General features: G+C 41.2%; 1 protein-coding gene across 1 annotated transcript; it reads left to right on the forward strand.

The window, feature by feature from the left end:
• Positions 1-491: 491 nt before the first annotated feature.
• On the forward strand, positions 492-6,068 carry LOC133555050 (transcriptional activator protein Pur-beta-like). Its single transcript, XM_061904483.1, has one exon. The coding sequence runs from the start codon at positions 501-503 to the stop codon at positions 1,572-1,574; it is 1,074 nt and encodes a 357-aa protein (XP_061760467.1). The 5' UTR covers positions 492-500; the 3' UTR covers positions 1,575-6,068.
• Positions 6,069-20,824: the final 14,756 nt, after the last annotated feature.

Here is a 20,824-nt window from a genome sequence, read left to right on the forward strand (position 1 = left end):
TACATCGCCTTCCGCCCCATTGTAGCTGAGATAGGCACTAGCGCCCCCTGCGACCCAAAAGGGAATAAGCGGTAGAAAATGGATGAATGGATGTTTTTTCCCCTCATCATTGGCATTTTTCATATATTTTTGAAAAAGCTCCAGAGAGCCACTAGGGCTGAGCTAAAGAGCCGCATGCGGCTCCAGATCCGTGGGTTGCCGACCCCTGATAGAGATTTACTGTAGGCGTTAAATAATAATAATACAAATTTGACTTATTTTTAACAATTTCAATAACTGAGACCCTTTATGGTCCCCGGGACCTCTAAAGGTAAAATACATTTTAAAAATCCATGTATTATTTTATGGTTTGAAAATGATAAATATCAAAATGGCCCCCCGCATGCTTTAATTTTTCCATGTGTGGCCCTCAGTGGAAAAAGTTTGGACACCCCTTGGCCACGTCATTAAGAGGGGCTGGCTTTCCCCTGAGACGGAAGATTGGCCAATTAAAACGCAGGATGTTACGAGTGGCTTCCGGGGCGGCCAATCACTGTCCGATTTGCAGCATCCGGCTTATGTTGCTCAGTAATGTTGCTCGCAGAGGGGTGGTAGTGAAAGCGAGGTGGAGAAACGGGCTGCTGGTGGCGAAGATGGCGGATGGGGACAGTGGAAGTGAGCGCGGTGGCAGCAGCAGCGGAGGGGGAGGAGGCGGCGGCGGAGGCGGAGGAGGAGGAGGCGGCGGAGGCTTCCAGCATTACCAGCGGGAGCCGGAGACCCAGGAGCTGGCCTCCAAGCGGCTGGACATCCAGAACAAACGCTTCTATCTGGACGTGAAGCAAAACGCCAAAGGCCGGTTCATCAAGATCGCCGAGGTCGGCGCCGGAGGATCAAAAAGTCGGCTGACTCTCTCCATGTCAGTGGCGGCGGAGTTCCGCGACTACCTCGGGGATTTCATCGAGCACTACGCGCAGCTGGGGCCTAGCACTCCCGAGCAGATCGCCCAGTCATCGGGCGGCGATGACAGCGGGCCTCGGCGGGCCTTGAAGAGCGAATTCCTGGTGCGCGAGAACCGAAAGTACTACCTCGACCTTAAGGAGAACCAGCGGGGCCGCTTTCTCCGGATCCGCCAGACCGTGAACCGAGGCCCCGGCTTCGGTGTCGGCGGCATGCCTGTAGCCGGCATGCAGGCCGGACAGACCATCGCCCTGCCGGCCCAGGGCTTGATAGAGTTCCGCGACGCCTTGGCCAAGTTGATCGACGACTACGGCGGCGACGACGACGAGCTGGCGGGCGGCGGCGGAGGCACGGCGGGCTTCAGCGAGCTCCCGGAGGGCACCTCCATCATGGTGGACTCCAAGCGCTTCTTCTTCGACGTGGGCTCCAACAAGTACGGCGTCTTCCTGCGGGTGAGCGAGGTCAAGCCCAGCTACCGGAACTCTATCACCATCCCCTTCAAGGCTTGGAGCAAGTTCGGGGGCGCGTTCAGCCGCTACGCCGAGGAGATGAAGGAGATCCAGGAGCGCCACCGGGACAAGGCGTTCGAGCACCGGGCGGCGGAAGAGTCCGAGGGCGACGACGTGGACGACGACTGACTCCTCACTTCTTTGTGTTTGTTCATCCAGCTGACCGGACGATGCAAAGCCAGGGAGATAAAACAAGATCCAGAGTGCATGACTTTTTCAAATTCAGAGTTTAAAAAAAAATCTATATATATTCTAAAACGTAGATGGAGATATAAGTGTGGATCCCTATTGGTTGATTGATTGATATATAATATACATATGTATTGATAAATATATATGTATACATATATGTACATATATGTGTGTATGTATATATACACACAGATATACATATACACACACACACACCTATATATATATATATATATATATATATATATATATATATATATATATATATATATATATATATATATATATATATATATAGGTGCATCTCAATTAGAATATCGGGCAAAAGTTTTTGTTTTCTTTATTTCTGGAGTCAGTTTGGACTCAAAGACCAAATTTCCCTCCATGTAGCGAATGTCTAGAACAGGGGTGTCCAAACATTTTCCAAAGAGGGCCGCACACGAAAAACTTAAGCATGCGGGGGCCATTTTGATATTTTTCATTTTCAAACCATAACAAAATATATGGATTTTTTTTTTTATCACAAAAAATTTTAAAATAAGTCAAATTATTATTTTTTTTTATTTATTTAAGGCTGACAGTAAATCTCTATATCAACTTGAGGTGGATATAAAGTAAAACAAATAAGGTTTTATGCCTTTTCTGTCAAAGACAACTTTGTTTATTAATTGTAAAACTTAAATATGCAGTATTTAGATAGATAGTACTTTATTGATTCCTTCAGGAGAGTTCCTTTATTTAGCAATTAAAGCCTTCAAAGATCAATAATGAAGGACACCATTGATTTGAATTATTTAATATTTTTGAGTAATCACAGTGAAAAGTTAAATAAAATCCTAATTATATTTGAGATCCGAAAGGTTTCCCACTTATAAAGTGATACATTTTTATTAATTGTTTTTGTACTTTTGACACTTAAATTTCAAGATCAACTTCCGATATATCTGTCGATTTTAAGTTTGACATATTGTTTTTTTTTGTTTTATGCTCTTTTGTCAAAACATTGATGTTTTTATATGGCAACCACACAACATATGCAATATTTTTTCCACATAAAACATTTTAAAGTGATAATTTTTAAGTAATAATTAATTAAAACAGATTTTTTTGTCCTTTTTTTTTTTAGCAATGGAAAAAAGAAAATAAAGACAAAAGGAACAAAAAAACTGCCTGCATGGCAGCTTTGTGTCAATATTGCCACTTTTTCTCATTAGATTTCACCTCATTCCACTTTTTTTTAAATGTTTTTTTAAATTTTTGCAACACTATCAATTTTGCTGTTTTTGCAGAATGTGTGGCGGGCCAGTGAACAATTAGCTGCGGGGCGCAAATGGCCCCCGGGCCGCACTTTGGACACCCCTGCTCTGGAATATAAGTAGCATCATGTCTGCACCATCAGCAAAGTAGCCACATTTTAAAGTGCATGCAGAGGCGTAGATTAAAATGGCGACCACTCATACGTAAAATGTTCACGCCAATGTTGGTTGACGCCAATTTGGGAATTTTTTTTGTAGCTCACGAACCTGACGACTATAGAAGACTGAGGTTGATAGAATTAGCGGCCGTAATCGTAGCTTTCCCTGTTTGAGTTTTCTTACTTTGTTAAACCTATTTGCTAATATATAACCTGAGCTGTACTTCGTAAAATCAGCAAAATAATCTGTCACTTTGAAACAAGCATACTTTTAAAAAATATTCTAAATGAGATGCATCATTATGTGACTTGTCTATCCGATAGCAGTACGGTCGAGCAGGCGCACCCTACTTCCTGGTTGAGAGCCAATCAAAAGAGCTCACCTGTCGTTTGTGTTTTGGACGGCGTCAGTCGTGACTTATACCCGCCTCTACGGACCAAGACTGGCCAAATGGAGGGTGTCCAGCTTGGACGGGACATCCCCACCCCCGCCCCGACTCACACACCGGCAGGTGTTCTGTTACAAGCACACGGCCCGTTTGGATTATGTGGACGACGGCCCGACACACACCTGTCCCTTACCTCCATGCTTCTTGGTGTGTGTCCCCTCAAGGTGCTACTTGTTTTAGAACCGGCACATCCCATCTCCACTCTGGAGGACCATGTCCTGTGGGTCAAAGCCGTCATTCGGATCTCTCCACCCGAGGAACTGTTGAATGCCCGATTGTAAGACCAACGAGGTGCTGTGGGAAAACAAAAAGATGCAAAATAACTAAATGTATACTGGGAGAGATTTAAAAAACCCAAAAACAATTATAGATAACATTATTTTTCAAAAAGAGATATTTATCGTCTCAAATGAGACTTTTATTTAAAGAAAAAAGTGGCTTATTTAACAAACACTACACTTTGATATTTCTTCATGCCTGCTTTTGTTTTCCTTTAGAGCGGGGGTGTCCAAATTGTAACTTCAGTTTATTTTTATTCTGAAATGGCACTCAAAATATATATTGTTAATTAGTATAGGTCAGGGGTGTCCAAACTTTTTCCACTGAGGGCAGCACACTGAAAAATCAAAGCACATGGGGGCCATTTTGATATTTTTTTCATTTTCAAAACCAATACAATATACTTTATTTTTGGGGGGGGGCTCCCTCAAGTTAGGTCCTAAGGACCCAGAAGGGTTTCACTCTTAAACAAGGTTCATAATACCATATTTCTTTGAATTGCCGCCGGGGCGCTAATTCATTTAAAACCTCTTCTCACTCCTGCGCTTACCAAAGGCATGCGGTAAAAATTTGAGTGTGATGTAAGCTTGGACCTTAAATCCTACTGAATAGCTCTTAATCTTCTTCCCTTTATGCAATTTCAAATTACCGGTATTGAAATCAGCCTCCTCCATTTTGGAAAATGATGACAGGGGAAGTGTCACTCGTGTCGTCACAAGTTTGACCGGGCGGTAATACTAAGCATGCGCTAATTATTTTGGGAAGCGAGTTTGACCTGACAGTAATTCAAGGCAGGCGCATACTATATGACCTGCGGCAATTCAAGGAAATACGGCAAGTCATATATTATTTTTTTCATAAAACCCTTGAATCTCTAATTCTACTTAATTATTTTTATCACATTTTACAAGCTGTTTGTCGAAACCCTATTTTTTGGGTCAAAAATACAAAATATACAATATTTTTCTCCCAAAAAATTTCAAAGTGGAATATTTGATGTGAAGTAATTTGATGCCTAAATAGGTCAATAAATAATAGCAAAATTGATTAGAATTTATTATCTTTTTTTAAAAAATTTTTAAGCAAAGACAGTTATATTAAATTCCACTAAAATTCTTAGGGATCCAAAAGTGACCCACTCATAAAAAGGTCATGCTTTTTTTTTTTTCATTCAACACTTAAATCTCTATATAAGCTTCAGATAAAATATATTGTAATTGGTTTAGTATATTTATAACAATCATTAGTATAATTAGTATGGCAATTTTTTTTTTCTAATTTTCATATTTTTATGTTTGTTGTATTTTTGTCCTTTTAGTCCTTAAATCAATAATTTATAGCAACATTGATTTTTATTCATTATTATTTTCTGAGAAGTTATTTAAAAAAATGGTGTTATTGGGGTCAACAATGCAACTTTTTCTCGTTGCATTTCACCTATTTGCTCTTTTATTCCACTTTTTATTGTTTAAAAAATATATATATTTTAGTATTTTTACAATGACGTGCTGCGGGCCGGTAAAACATTAGCTGCGGGCCGCAAATGGCCCCCGGGCCACACTTTGGACACCCCTGTTATAGGTTGACCTACATTAAATCATTTTTAAATGTCCCAAGCATGTTTTTTTTTGTTGGATCAAGTTTGCACACCCCTGCCTTAGAGGAAATGTAACAAATTATTGGCACTCCGCAGCACTCCAGCTCACTTTACAGAGCATCAGCACTCCTTTTTTTGTCACCTTTTGTCCTCCATCAGCTTCCAAAAAAACCCCAAAACGCCTCCATCGTCAACTATTTGTTCTTTTACGCCCTACCCCCAACATTTTGGTTTTGCATGCCTTGTGTTCTTTTTCTTTGCGTATACGATGTTGAGTGCTCTATACGATGGTATTTATCCCCCCCCCAAAAAATGTCAGACCATATTGTGTATGACGAGAAAAAAAAAAGTTTATGTCTAAGCTCGATGATATGTTTTAAACAAAATGCGCTTTTGAAGTTTTAAACTCAATGCGCTTTTGGGGAATCACGTCATTGTCCCACTTCCTTTTTGTGTTGAATTTTACTCAAAACAGCGAGAAATGACACACGATAAAATAGTTTTGTTCTTTTCTATTGATATAGGTATAATATATAGATATATTTAGAGATATATAACACATGAGATTGAAAGACATCCATACTTTCTGTACCGTGTTCCGTGAAATGGCAGCTGTTTTGGTCATGTGTGTTCTGCTGTAAAGTTCTTTGCAACCAGAAATAATAATAAAAAAAATGTTTTTTTGCCCATGACACGTGTGGTCATTTCCTTACTCGAACGCAGACCTCCACCAAGGCAACCGAAGAGCAATACTTGAAAAATAAATAAGTAGGGATTAACTGAATACGTGGGTTTTGCTGTCATGAATACCAACAGCTTAGTGACTTTCTCCTGTATGATAATGTCCTTGATACTTTCCAATCCGGCTTTAGGCCTCACTACAGCACTGAAACCGCTCTAATCGAGGTGGCGAATGATATCCGCCTGAACACAGACGCAGCAAAGCCTCAATCCGAGTTCTGCTAGCCCTCAGCACTGCCTTTAACATAATTGACCGTGCTATTTTATGACTGAGGTTAGGGAACTAAGTGGGAATATCTGGTTCTGCTCATAGCTAGTTCAAGTCCTGGCTGGATCACAGGACATATTTTGTTGGAAATAGTAATTGTGTCACTGCGTTTAGATGGCAGCATATGTTGTTCCAAAACCTATATGTACCTTTCAGCATTATTGGTGCCTTCACAGATGTGTAAGTTACCCGTGCCTTGGGTACTAATGCACCTCCATACCATCACAGATGCTGGCTTTGGAACTTTGCTTGGATAACAGTCTGGATGGTTCGCTTCCCCTTTGGTCCGGATGACACGATGTCGAATTTTTCTAAAAAACAATTTGAAATGTGGACTCGTCAGACCACAGAACACTTTTCCACTTTGCATCAGTCCACCTTAGATGATCTCAGGCCCAGAGAAGCCAGCGGCGTTTCTGGATGTTGTTGATAAATGGCTTATCAACTATCAACACCGTATGGTGCAGATGGTGTTCTGCTGACCTCAACTGCGGATGTTGTGGATAGGTGGAAGGAATACTTCGAAGACCTCCTCAATCCCACCAACACGTCTTCCTATGAGGAAGCAGTGCCTGGGGAATCTGTGGTGGACTCTCCTATTTCTGGGGCGGAGGTCGCTGAGGTAGTTAAAAAGCTCCTCGCCCGGAGTTCCTTAAGGCTCTGGATGCTGTGGGGCTGTCTTGGTTGACAAGACTCTGCAGCATCGCATGGACATCGGGGGCGGTACCTCTGGATTGGCAGACCGGGGTGGTGGTTCCTCTCTTTAAGAAGGGGGACCGGAGGGTGTGTTCCAACTATCGTGGGATCACACTCCTCAGCCTTCCCGGTAAAGTTTATTCAGGTGTACTGGAGAGAATGCTACGCCGGACAGTCGAACCTCGGATTCAGGAGGAACAGTGTGGTTTTCGTCCTGGTCGTGGAACTGTGGACCAGCTCTATACTCTGGGCAGGGTTCTTGAGGGTGCATGGGAGTTTGCCCAACCAGTCTACATGTGCTTTGTGGACTTGGAGAAGGCATTCGACCGTGTCCCTCGGGAAGTCCTGTGGGGAGTGCTCAGAGAGTATGGGGTATCGGACTGTCTTATTGTGGCGGTCCGCTCCCTGTATGATCAGTGTCAGAGCTTGGTCCGCATTGCCGGCAGTAAGTCAAACACATTTCCAGTGAGGGTTGGACTCCGCCAAGGCTGTCCTTTGTCACCGATTCTGTTCATAACTTTTATGGACAGAATTTCTAGGCACAGTCAAGGCGTTAAGGGGTTCCGGTTTGGTGACAGCAGGATTAGGTCTCTGCTTTTTGCAGATGATGTGGTCCTGATGGCTTCATCTGACCGGGATCTTCAGCTCTCACTGGATCGGTTTGCAGCCGAGTGTGAAGCGACCGGAATGACAATCAGCACCTCCAAGTCCGAGTCCATGGTTCTCGCCCGGAAAAGGGTGGAGTGCCGTCTCCGGGTTGGGGAGGAGACCCTGCCCCAAGTGGAGGAGTTCAAGTACCTAGGAGTCTTGTTCACGAGTGGGGGAAGAGTGGATCGTGAGATCGACAGGCGGATCGGTGCGGCGTCTTCAGTAATGCGGACGTTGTACCGATCCGTTGTGGTGAAGAAGGAGCTGAGCCGGAAGGCAAAGCTCTCAATTTACCGGTCGATCTACGTTCCCATCTTCACCTATGGTCATGAGCTTTGGGTCATGACCGAAAGGATAAGATCACGGGTACAAGCGGCCGAAATGAGTTCCCTCCGCCGTGTGGCGGGGCTCTCCTTAGAGATAGGGTGAGAAGCTCTGCCATCCGGGAGGACCTCAAAGTAAAGCCGCTGCTCCTTCACATCGAGAAGAGCCAGATGAGGTGGTTCGGGCATCTGGTCAAGATGCCACCCGAACGCCTCCCTAGGGAGGTGTTTAGGGCACGTCCAACCGGTAGGAGGCCACGGGGAAGACCCAGGACACGTTGGGAAGACTATGTCTCCCGGCTGGCTTGGGAACGCCTTGGGATCCCCTGGGAAGAGCTAGACGAAGTGGCTGGGGAGAGGGAAGTCTGGGTTTCCCTGATTAGGCTGTTGCCCCCGCGACCCAACCTCGGATAAGCGGAAGAAGATGGATGGATGGATGGATTTCTCCAGATTTTGTGAACCTTTTGATGATATTATGTACCGTAGATGTTGAAATCCCTAAATTTCTTGCAATTGCACTTTGAGAAACGTTGTTCTTGACTATTTGCTCACGCAGTTGTGGACAAAGGGGTGTACCTCGCCTCATCCTTTCTTGTGAAAGACTAAACATTTTTTGGGAAGCTGTTTTTATACCCAATCATGGCACCCACTTGTTCCCAATTAGCCTGCACACCTGTGGGATGTTCCAAATAAGTGTTTGATGAGCATTCCTCAACTTTATCAGTATTTATTGCCACCTTTCCCAACTTCTTTGTCACGTGTTGCTGGCATCATATTTTAAAGTAAATGATTATTTGCAAAAAAAAAGAAAATGTTTTTGAGTTTGAACATCAAATATGTTGTCTATGTAGCATATTCAACTGAATATGGGTTGAAAATGATTTGCAAATCATTGTATTCCATTTATATTTACATCTAACACAATTTCCCAACTCATATGGAAACGGTGTTTGTAAGTGGGAATACTTGGTTCTGCTCTTAGCTGGTTCAAGTCCTTGTTAGATCACAGGACATATTGTGAGGAATTGTGTGGAATTGGCAATTGTGTCTCTGACCAAATGGTGAGGAACCTTTGGGGTTCCTCAGGAGTCAATCATGGGACCCCTATTGTTCAACTTGTACATGCTAATATGCATCTCCAATGTGTCCTACCACAACTCTACAGATGACACTCAGATCTACGTTTCACTGACTGAAATGTTAATAGAGAAACAGAAATATTTTGGCGGCCAACAATGGGCCCTATTGTTAAAAAAAACACCGGGCTAGACTGATGTAATGGCCTTCTCACTAGGCTCTCTAAACGAGCCACAAAGCAGCTGCAGTACATACGGAATACTGCTGCTCGAGTTCTGACTAGAACCAAGAACTACAACCATATTAGTCCAGTGCTTAAGCCACGGTCAATAAGAGAATATACTTTAAAGGCCTACTGAAATGAGATTTTCTTATTTGAACGGGGATAGCAGGTCCATTCTATGTGTCATACTTGATCATTTCGTGATATTGCCATATTTTTGCTGAAAGGATTTAGTAGAGAACATCGACGATAAAGTTCGCAACTTTTGGTCGCTAATAAAAAAGCCTTGCCTGTACCGGAAGTAGCAGACGATGTGCGCGTGACGTCACGGGTTGTGGAGCTCCTCACATCTGAACATTGTTTACAACCATGGCCACCAGCAGCGAGAGCGATTCGGACCGAGAAAGCGACGATTTTCCCATTCATTTGAGGGAGGTTGAAAAATTTGTGGAAGAGGAAAGTGAGAGTGAAGGAGTAGAAAAAAAACAAAACAAAAAAAAATAACTAGACGACAGAGTGATTCAGATGTTATTAAACAAATTTACTAGGATAATTCTGGAAAATCCCTTATCTGCTCATTGTGTTACTAGTGTTTTAGTGAGATTATATGGTCGTACCTGTAAAACCTGAAAGTCGGAGGGGTGTGGTGACCGCCAGTGTCTCCGAGGGAAGCCACGTTTCTCGACGAGGCGAAGGCAGCCGGGCTGAGGTATATTTTTTTCCCCTCCTCCACGATGTAAGCATTTGACAGTCGGGGGCGGCCGGTGTGAGGAGGCAAGAGACTCCGCAGCTGCAGGAGGGACGACGCAAGCTCTCCGCTCATGTCTACGGTAAGAGCCAACTTATTACCACCATTTTCTCACCGAAACCTGCCGGTTAACATGTGGTAGGGAACCATGTTCGCTTGACCGCTCTGTTCCATAGTAAAGCTTCACCGTCATCTTTCGGGAATGTAAACAAGGAAACACAGGCCGTGTTTGTGTTGCTAAAGGCGGCCGCTATACACCGGTCCCACCTACATCTTTCTTCTTTGACGTCTCCATTATTAATTGAACAAATTGCAAAAGATTCAGCAACACAGATGTCCATAATATTGTGGAATTATGCAGTGAAAAGAGACGACTTATAGCTGGGAACGGTGCTGGACCAAAATGTCCTCTACAATGTGTGACGTCATGCGCACGCGTCATCATACTGCGACGTTTTAGCATGATACTTCCGTGCAAAATTTAAAATTGCAATTTAGTCAACTAAACCGGCCTTATTGGCATGTGTTGCAATGTTAATATTTCATCATTGATATATAAACTATCAGACTGCGTGGTCGGTAGTAGTGGGTTTCAGTAGGCCTTCAAAACAAATACAAAATAGACTTCTTTTGTATTGATCAAATTCTTTCATTTAAGAGAAAAATATATTGTTGACGCCTCCCTATTCTCTGAAACACCAATACAGGAAGTGCAGTGTGAATTATAGGTATTACAGGTCAAGGAGTCTAATTGGGCAGCTTCCAGGGTGTAGTCTTTGAGGTTTTACCCCAACCTGGGGCCAAAAATACACATGGAGGTCAACAGGGCGACACGTGAAAGTCCTGACGGGGTGCGTTTTATTTTAGAGCTAACGAAAGTTAGCCAGCTGTTGTAATCTGTCAAGACGTGCAGAGAGCGGCCACTTTAGGTGCCGGTCATGCCCCACCCACCAAGATCATCTATGTGACAAGAGCGCTCTGCTATTTGTGGGAATCTGCTGCAAAAAGGCCAGTCAAAGATCCTCTGTATAAAAAGGTGTGTTGTTCAGTTTTTTAGGACCTGCTGTAAAAATGCTACTCAAAGATCCTCTATGAAGCAGTTAAGTTTTGCCGTTTTTAGGACCTACTACAAAAACACTGGTCAAAGATCCTTCATATGAAAGGAGCACTGTGCCGTTTTTGACAACCTCAGTGAAATATCCTCTATTACAGACTTCTGATTAATGCACTGCAAATACGCGAGTCAAAGATCATCGATATGACGGGAGTGCTCTGTAGTTTTTTTAGGATCTGCGGTAAAAACCCTCATCAAAAATCCTCTTTATGACAAGAACGCACAGCTGTTTTTTTAAGGTTTGACAACCAACTGAAAAAAAAAACATTAAATCCTCGGTGTATGTGAACGGACTGCTTTTTTTAGGAATGCACTGGGAAAAAAAAAAAAATGCTTCTGAAAAGATCTTTTAGACGGGAGTGTTCTACAATTTTTGAGTAACTGCTGCAAAAGTGCACGTCAAAGATCCTTTATAGACGGGGGTGCTGTGCAGTTTTTGAGGATCTACTGCAGGGGTGCCCATTACGTCGATCGCGATCGACTGGTCGATCTCGGAGGGTGTGTCAGTCGATCTCAAGCCAGGCATTAAAAAATATACATAAAAATGAGCAATCATCAATCATACCAAGACTTCACTTTCGTCAGTTGTTTGACATTCTCGGCACCCGAGGATCTTGTGAGATGACGCTGGCTGCTGCGAGCTCATATTTAAGAAAAAAATCACTAACAGGGCGGACGCAGAGAAACACATTTTATTTCTAGAGACTCCCTACCTACTGTCAAAACTCTAAAGACCGACTGCACAGTTCCTGTCTTCACCATAAAAGACCTGTTTCATCCTGCCTGTGCTAACAAAATAAGACTCTCAGAAAGCTAGCGCGCACAAGCTAGCAAGCTACGGAGTTTGATGCCAATGTATTTCCCCCCCGCCCTCAGCGACCGCTTTCTCACTTGCTTGCCCACCCGCACACTCACTGACGTCACTCACCTGCTGCCAGACATTAAAGGGCCACACACATATGCTACTCTCATAACAAAGTGTTTAAAAACGAGTATGCAAGTTGGACAAATGAGATGCCAAATCCAACCACTTTCATGTGGTATTGGACAGAAAGGAGGACTTTTTTTTTTCCTCCATTTGAAAATGCGGACGTTATCAGCACCACTGTCTAATTCCAATCAATGCAAGTCATCAGAATCAAATACACCAACTTATATTTGTGTCTTCATGAAAGAAAGGAATCTATGTGTGTTAAACATGCTTGTATTATCATTAAACACCATTAACTTGTTAACAAAAATGTTTCTTTCATAAATAAATAAATATAAATTATAAATAGGAATGCGGTAGATCCCCTCGACTTGGTCAATTGAAAAGTAGCTCGCCTGCAGAAAAAGTGTGAGCGCCCCTGATCTACTGCAAAAAGGGCTAGCTCAAAAAAGCTGTCCAAATAACAGGAACATGCGCTGCTGTTTTTGATAAACTACTAAAATCCTCTGACAGGAAATTGTTGCTGTTTTTAGAACTGCACTGCAAAAAAAAAAAACTAGTGAAAGATCCTTTAGTTGACAGAAGTGTTCTGCAATTTTTGAGTAGCTACTGCAAAAATGCTAGTCAAATATATTTTTTTATGGAACAGGAGCACAGTGCTGTTTTTGAGGCTCAAAAAAGTCATTCTCACGACATAAGCCTTCTGCTGTTTTTGCTAAACTGTTGCAAAAACGGTAGTCAATCCTCTTCATGAAAGGAGAGCGCTGCTGTTTTTCTAAAACTTGCTACAAAAATGCTAGTCAAAGATCCTCTATAGTTGAGTTGTACTTTTTTTTAAGAACTACTGCAAAAACACTAGTCAAATATATTTTATATGACAGGTGGTGTTGTGCAGTTTTTGAGGATCTGCTGCAGAAAGGGTAGCTTAAAAAAATCTGTCTAAATAATAGTAACATGCCATGCTGTTTTTGACAACCTATTAAAATCCTCTGTGACAGGGAAATTTTGCTGTTTTTAGAAATGCACTGCAAAAAAATGCTAGTGAAAGATTCCTTTAGATAACGGGAGTGTTCTGCAATTTTTGAGAAGCTACTGCAAAAATGCTAGTCAATTATACATGTTTTTATGGAACAGGAGCACAGTGCTGTTTTTGAGAATCACTACAAAAAAGCCCTTCACACAACATAAGCGTTCTGCTGTTTTTAGTAAACTGCTGCAAACATGGTAGTCAATCCTCTTCATGAAAAGAGAGCTCTGCTGTTCCTCTAGGACTTACTGCAAAAATGCTAGTCATAGTTAAATTGTACTGTATTTATGAACTATTGCAAAAAAACTAATCAAATATATTTTATATGACGGGGGTGCTGTGCAGTTTTTGAGGATCTACTGCAAAAGGGCTAGCTCAAAAAAGCTGTCTATCAGAAACATGCGCTGTTGTTTTGATAACCTACTACAAACAGACAAAGATCCTCTGACAGGAAAATGTTGCTGTTTTTGTAAATGCACTGCAAAAAACGTAAGTGACAGATCCTTTAGATTAGTTAACTAATTTTTGAGTAGCTACTGCAAAAATGCTAGTCAAATATTTTTTAATGGAACAGGAGCACAGTGCTGTTTTTGAGAATCACTACAAAAAAGGCTCTTTACATGACATTCTGCTGTTTTTGGTAAACTGTTGCAAAAATGGTAGTCTATCCTCTTCATGAGAGGAGAGATCTGCTTGATTTTCTAAGACTTACTGCAACAATGCTAGTCAAAGATCCTCTATGGTTGAGTTTACTGGTTTTAGGAAAGTCTGCAAAAACACTAGTCAAAGATCCTCTATATAAGGAGCAAGCTGTTGTTTTTGATGACCGACTAAAGATCAAAAGGCATGATTTCGTTACAAGATAATTCTGTATTTTTAGGAATGTGCTGCAAAAGTGCCAGTAAAAGATCCACTACAAGACCGTTTTTAGGACTTACTGTACCACAAAAAGACTAGTAAGATATTTTTTATGTAACAGGAGTGTTGCCGTTTTTTGAGAATAACTACAAAAAAGCCACTTAAATGCCCTTTAAATGACAGAAGAGTTCTGCAGTTTTTTGGGAACCGGCTTCAAAAACGCGAGTCAAACAGCGCTCAGCTGATTTTCAAAGAACGAGTACAAAAATGCTGGTCAAAGATCCGCTGTGTGAGAGGAGGGATCTGCTGTTTTTCACAACTAAGTATACAACATTGGCTAAAGATCCCCTGTCACAGGGTAATGATGCAGTACAAAATTGATATTCAAAATATATTGTATCAGGAACACACTGCTGTTTTTGAGGACCTACTACAAAAACGTGAGTCAAATATCCAATGTATAACTGTTGAGATTTGTCGTTTTTGATGACTTACAAAGAAAATGTTAATCAAAGATCCTCTATATAATAGCGATTATCAGTTCTGCTCCAAAAACATGAATCAAACACTATCCGCATGAAGGACATGATCGCTTTGCTGTTTTTATTCGAGCCTATACTGCAAAAACCCGAGTCAAAGATCCTCTATAGCAGGGGTCACTAATCTTTTTGAAACCAAGAGCTACTTCTTGGGTACTGATTAATGTGAAGGGCTACCAGTTTGATACACACTTAAATAAATTGCTAGATATAGCCAATTTGCTCAATTTATGTTTAATATATATATATATATATATATATATATATATATATATATATATATATATATATATAATAATGGGCATTTCTGTCTGTCATTCCGTCATACATTTTTTTTCCTCTTACGGAAGGTTTTTTGTAGAGAATAAATGATGGGAAAAAAAACAATTGACCGGTTTAAAAGAGGAGAAAACAGGTAAAAAATGAAAACAACATTTTGAAACATAGTTCATCTTCAATTTCGACTCTTTAAAATTCAAAATTCAACCGAAAAAAAGAAGAGAAAAACTAGCTAATTAGACTTTTGTGAATTTAAAAAAAAAAAGAATTTATGGAACATCATTAGTAATTTTTCCTGATTAAGATTAATCTTAGAATTTTGATGACATGTTTTGAATAGGTTAAAATCCAATCTGCACTTAATTAGAATAGATAACAAATTGGACCAAGCTATATTTCTAACAAAGACATCATTATTTCTTCTAGATTTTCCAGAACAAAAATGTTAAAAAAAAATTCAAAAAACTTTGAAATAAGATTTAAATTTGATTCTACAGATTTTCTAGATTTGCCACAATAATTTTTTAAAATTTTAATCATAATAAGTTTGAAGAAATATTTCAAAAATATTCTTTGTCGAAAAAACAGAAGCTAAAAGGAAGAATTAAATAAAAAAATATTATTTCTTTACAATAAAAAAAAAATGTACTTGAATATTGATTTAAAATTGTCAGGAAAGAAGAAGGAGGAATTTAAAATGTAAAAAGGTATGTGTTTAAAAATCCTAAAATCATTTTTAAGGTTGTATTTTTTTTCTAAAATTGTCTTTCTGAAAGTTATAAGAAGCAAAGTAAAAAAATAAATGAATTTATTTAAACAAGTGAAGACCAAGTCTTTAACATATTTTCTTGGATTTTCAAATTCTACTTGAGTTTTGTCTCTCTTAGAATTAAAAATGTTTAGCAAAGCGAGACCAGCTTGCTAGTAAATAAATAAAATTTAAAAAATAGAGGCAGCTCACTGGTAAGTGCTGCCATTTGAGCTATTTTTAGAACAGGCCAGCGGGCGACTCATCTGGTCCTTACGGGCGACCTGGTTCCCGCGGGCAGCGAGTTGGAGACCCCTGCTCTATAGCCACCTAAGAAAACACTTGACTCTCCAAGTGCCGTGATAATTACCAATATTTGAACATAGTAGCTGAGTAGGCCTAAGTATTCATTTAAACTAGGCAGAGGTTTCATTTAACAAAGTACATTTAATATTTTTGGCCATTGTAACACTATATTGCCAAAAGTATTTGGCCACCTGCCTTGACTCACATATGAAGTTGAAGTGCCATCCCATTCCTAACCATAGGGTTCAATATGCCCTTTTGCAGCTATTACAGCTTCAACTCTTCCGGGAAGGCTGTCCACAAGGTTGCAGAGTGTGTTTGTAGGAATTTTCGGCCATTCTTCCAAAAGCGCATTGGTCTGATGTTGGTGGAGAAGGCCTGGCTCTCAGTCTCCGTTCCAATTCATCCCAAAGGTGTTCTGTCGGGTTCAAGTCAGGACTCTGTGCAGGCCAGTCAAGCTCATCCACACCAGACTCTGTCATCCATGTCTTTATGGACCTCGCTTTGTGCACTGGTGCACAGTCATGTTGGAAGAAGAAGGGGCCCGCTCCAAACGGTTTCTACAAGGTTGGGAGCATGGAATTGTCCAAAATGTTTTGGTATCCTGGAGCATTCAAAAGGTTCCTTTCACTGGAACTAAGGAGCCAAGCCCAACTCCCGAAAAACAACCCCATACCATAATTCCTCCTTGGTACAATGCAATCCGAAATGTAGCGTTCCCCTGGCAATTTACAATCCAGACTGGTCCATCAGATTGCCAGATGGAAAAGTGTGATTCATCACTCTGGAGAAGGCGTCTCCACTGCTCTAGAGTCTAGTAGTGACGTGCTTTACACCACTGCATCCCACGCTTTGCATTGCACTTGGTGATGTGTGGCTTAGAAACAGCTGCTCGGCCATGGAAACCCATTCCATGAAGCTCTCTGCGTACTGTACGTGGGCTAATTGGAAGGTCACATGAAATTTGGAGCTCTGTAGCACTATGCGGTGATCCCTCTCTCTCAGTTTACGTGGCCTACCACTTAGTAGCTGAGTTGCTGTTGTTCCCAAACTTTTCAATTTTCTTAGAATAAAGCCAACAGTTGACTTTGGAATATTTAGGAGCGAGGATATTTCATGACTGGATTTGTCGCACATGTGGCATCCCAATACAGTTCCACGCTGGAAATCACTGAGAGCAGCCCATTCTTTCACAAATGTTTGTAGAAAAAGTCTCCATGACCAGGTGCTTGATTTGATACACCTGTGGCCGGGCCAAGTGATTAGTACACCTGATTCTTATCATTTGGATGGGTGGCCTAATACTTTTAGTAATATAGTGTATGTACAGACTTCTTTGGCCTACCACAGTTTGAGAATCTCTGCATCATAGGACAGAAGCTATGTGCTTTTTTTCAGATTCTGCTACGAAAATGATGTTTGCGTTTTTGAAAAGTCATTATTATCATGACTAATATTCTAGCTATGATATAATAATAATATAATATTTTAGCCGTATTTCCGTATGTGCCTGCCTAGAAATACTGCCGGGTCAAACTCATTTAGCAACATAATTAGCGCATGCTTAGCATTACCGCCGGCTCAGGATTAACGCCGGGTCAAACTCGTTTCGCAAAATATTTTTTTTAGCGCGTCTAGAATTTCCGCCGGGTCAAACCCGTTTCGCAAAATAATTAGCATATGCCTAGAATTTCCGCCGGGTCAAACTCGTCACGTCACGAGTGACACTTCACCTGTCATCATTTTCAAAATGGAGGAGGCTGATTTCAATCATTTGAAATCGCATAAAGGGAAGAAGATTAAGAGCTATTAAGTAGGATTTAAGGTCCAAGCTATTGAATATGCTAAAAAGAACAGTAAACAGCTATGTTTTATTAATATACCGTAGCTGCGTGTGTCAAATATGAGTCATTAATTGACTCCCGCCTCCTGGTGGTAGAGGGCGCTAGTGATCCTTCTTGCGACTACTCGGCTGCAGAAGAAGTGACAACAAGCAGCAAGAGTGAGCAGCGATCGTTTATTTTTTCCTCTCGCTTGCACTTTTAACATGGAGGATTACATATCTAAAATAAAACAGTTTTCTAAACTGGACTTTCAATCAAAGCAGGAGGTAATAAAGGAAGATCTCCATCGAGACAGAGAGACTTTTAAAACTGAAGAAAGATAAGGAAGACTTCTATAAACAAGTTATTGAAGCTTTTGATCAGAAGAAGCTGCGCATGGACTTCATTTGTAAGTAAAAGTAAGACCATAATAAAGTTCTTTTTATAAAAATGTGCTTTTCATGATGGTATCCTTACATCACACTCAAATTCATAAGCGCAGGCCTAAATTTACCGCATGCCGTTGGTAAGCGCCGGAGTGAGAAGATGTTTTAAATTAATTAGCGCCCCGGCGGCAATTCAAGGAAATATGGTATATGGAATGAGAATTGTCCATGGATATTTGATAGTACTGGGTCAACATGACATCAAAGTGTGCTCGCACGCATCATTCAATTAGCTATTTTTAGCCAGTGTTGCCATGCGTAAAGAATGGCGAAAAAGAAAAAAAAATGCATTATAGTATTTGCACATTGATCCAAATGTGCATCTGGTCTAAGATGGGGGAGTTGGACACCTGTGGTCTACACGCACACACTTAAGAGTTCATTGGATGTGGGATCTGAGCCGAGGATGTCGTTGTGGCTTGTGCAGCCCTTTCAGACACTCCTGATTTAGGGCTATATAAGTAAACATTGATTGATTGATTGATTGATTGATTGATAATCACGCTTCTCCAAAGTGATAGTTAGTATATATTGCAAAGCCGGAGAGCGTACTTTAACGTGTTCTTTTGATGTCCCCAGTTGACCCCCAGTGCAGTACTAAACCTATATGACCACACGAGGGCAGCAGAGTTCAAGTGACTATAGAACTGCATTAATTATTATACAAAAACTATCCATCCATCCATCCATCCATTTTCTACCGCTTATTCCCTTTCAGGGTTGCGGGGGGCGCTGGCGCCTATCTCAGTTACAATCGGGCGGAAGGCGGGGTACACCCTGGACAAGTCGCCACCTCATCGCAGGGCCAACACAAATAGACAGACAACATTCACCCTCACATTCACACACTAGGGCCAATTTAGTGTTGCCAATCAACCTATCCCCAGGTGCATGTCTTTGGAAGTGGGAGGAAGCCGGAGTACCCGGAGGGAACCCACGCATTCACGGGGAGAACATGGAAACTCCACACAGAAAGATCTCGAGCCTGGATTTGAACCCAGGACTGCAGGACCTTCGTATTGTGAGGCAGACGCACTAACCCCTCTGCCACCGTGAAAACTAATGATGCAAATACAATATTTTGTATTCCAATTGATTTGCTTTATTCCAAACAACAATTTTGACAGGGTGTACTCTTATTTGATTCAAAATGAAACCCTGAAATTAAAGAATGCATGATCATATTGCATAATGACTGTAGTTATAATGGTACAGTTGTGTTCAAAATAGTAGCAGTCCCACATCACTAGCAAGATAAATCGCTGTTTTTGTTATGATTTCAACTTCTACACTGCAAGTACGTTTCTAAAAGGTTTAGTAAATGCATTGAAAACCAACAGATCTAACAGGCATGACATGCATGCTGCTGATTTTGTGAAACTGAATCATTTACTAAAAAGGGCATGTTCAAAAAACATAGCAGTGCTGAGTTCAATTAGTGAGGTCATTGATTATGTGGAAAAAAAAAGGTTGCCTAACAGGTGGACCTTATTTAAAGGTCAAGGCAAATGACGCTACATACGCTGGCTGTGCATTTGTCCTTAAAAAACAGAGTAAAATGGATCGTTCCAGACACTGTTCAAAAGAAGAGCGTTCTTTGATTAAGAAGTTAATAAAAGAGGGGAAAACCTATAAAGAAGTGCAGAAAATTATACCCTGTTCAGCTAAAATGATATCAAACGCTTTAAAATGGCAGCCAAAACCAGAAAGGCGAGGAAGAAAAAGAAAAACGACTATTCGAATGGATCGGAGTATAACCAAAATGGCAAAGGCTCAGCCAATGATCACCTCCAGGAGGATCAAAGTAGATCAAAGATTGCCTGTGAGTACTGTAACAATCAGACCACGTCTATGTGAAGCCAAGCTACCAGCAAGAAGCCCCCGCAAAGTCCCATTGTTAAAAAAAAGACATGTGCTGAAGCGGTTACAATTTGCCAAAGAACACATTGACTGGCCTAAAAAGGAATGGCGTAATATTTTGTGGACTGATGAGAGTAAGATTGTTCTTTTCGGGTCCAAGGGCCACAGACAGTTTGTCAAATGTCCTGCAAGCACTGAATTCAAGCCCCAGTACACAGTGAAGACGGTGAAGCATGGTGGTGCAAGCATCATGAAATGGGGATGTTTCTCCTACAATGGTGTTGGTCCTATATATCGCATGCCAGGGATCACGGATCAGTTTGAGTACATCAGAATACTGGAAGAAGTCATGTTGCCGTATGCTCAAGAGGAAATGCCCTTGAAATGGGTGTTTCAACAAGACAATGACCCTAAACACACCAGCAAGCGAGCAAAATCATGGTTTCAGACAAGCAGAATTCAAGTAATGAAAGCACAATCCCCGGACCTTAATCCCATTGAAAACTTTTGGGCTGACATAAAAAATGCAGTTCATGAGGCAAAGCCAAGAAATGCAGAGGAATTGTGGAATGTAGTACAATTTTCCTGGGCTGCAATACTTGTTGACTGGTGCCAGAAGTTGGTGGACTCCATGTGCCACAGATGTGAAGCAGTTATCAGAAACCGTGGTTATGGAACTGAATATTAATGATTCTCAAGAAAGTTGAATATAAGTATTTCTTAGTTTATACAATAAATTTGATTTTTGTAAAGAAATATGCCAACACTGCTATTTTTTTGTTTTAATACTTAT

Source organism: Nerophis ophidion, linkage group LG01, assembly GCF_033978795.1.
Source record: "Nerophis ophidion isolate RoL-2023_Sa linkage group LG01, RoL_Noph_v1.0, whole genome shotgun sequence".
In the NCBI taxonomy this organism is placed as follows: domain Eukaryota; kingdom Metazoa; phylum Chordata; class Actinopteri; order Syngnathiformes; family Syngnathidae; genus Nerophis; species Nerophis ophidion.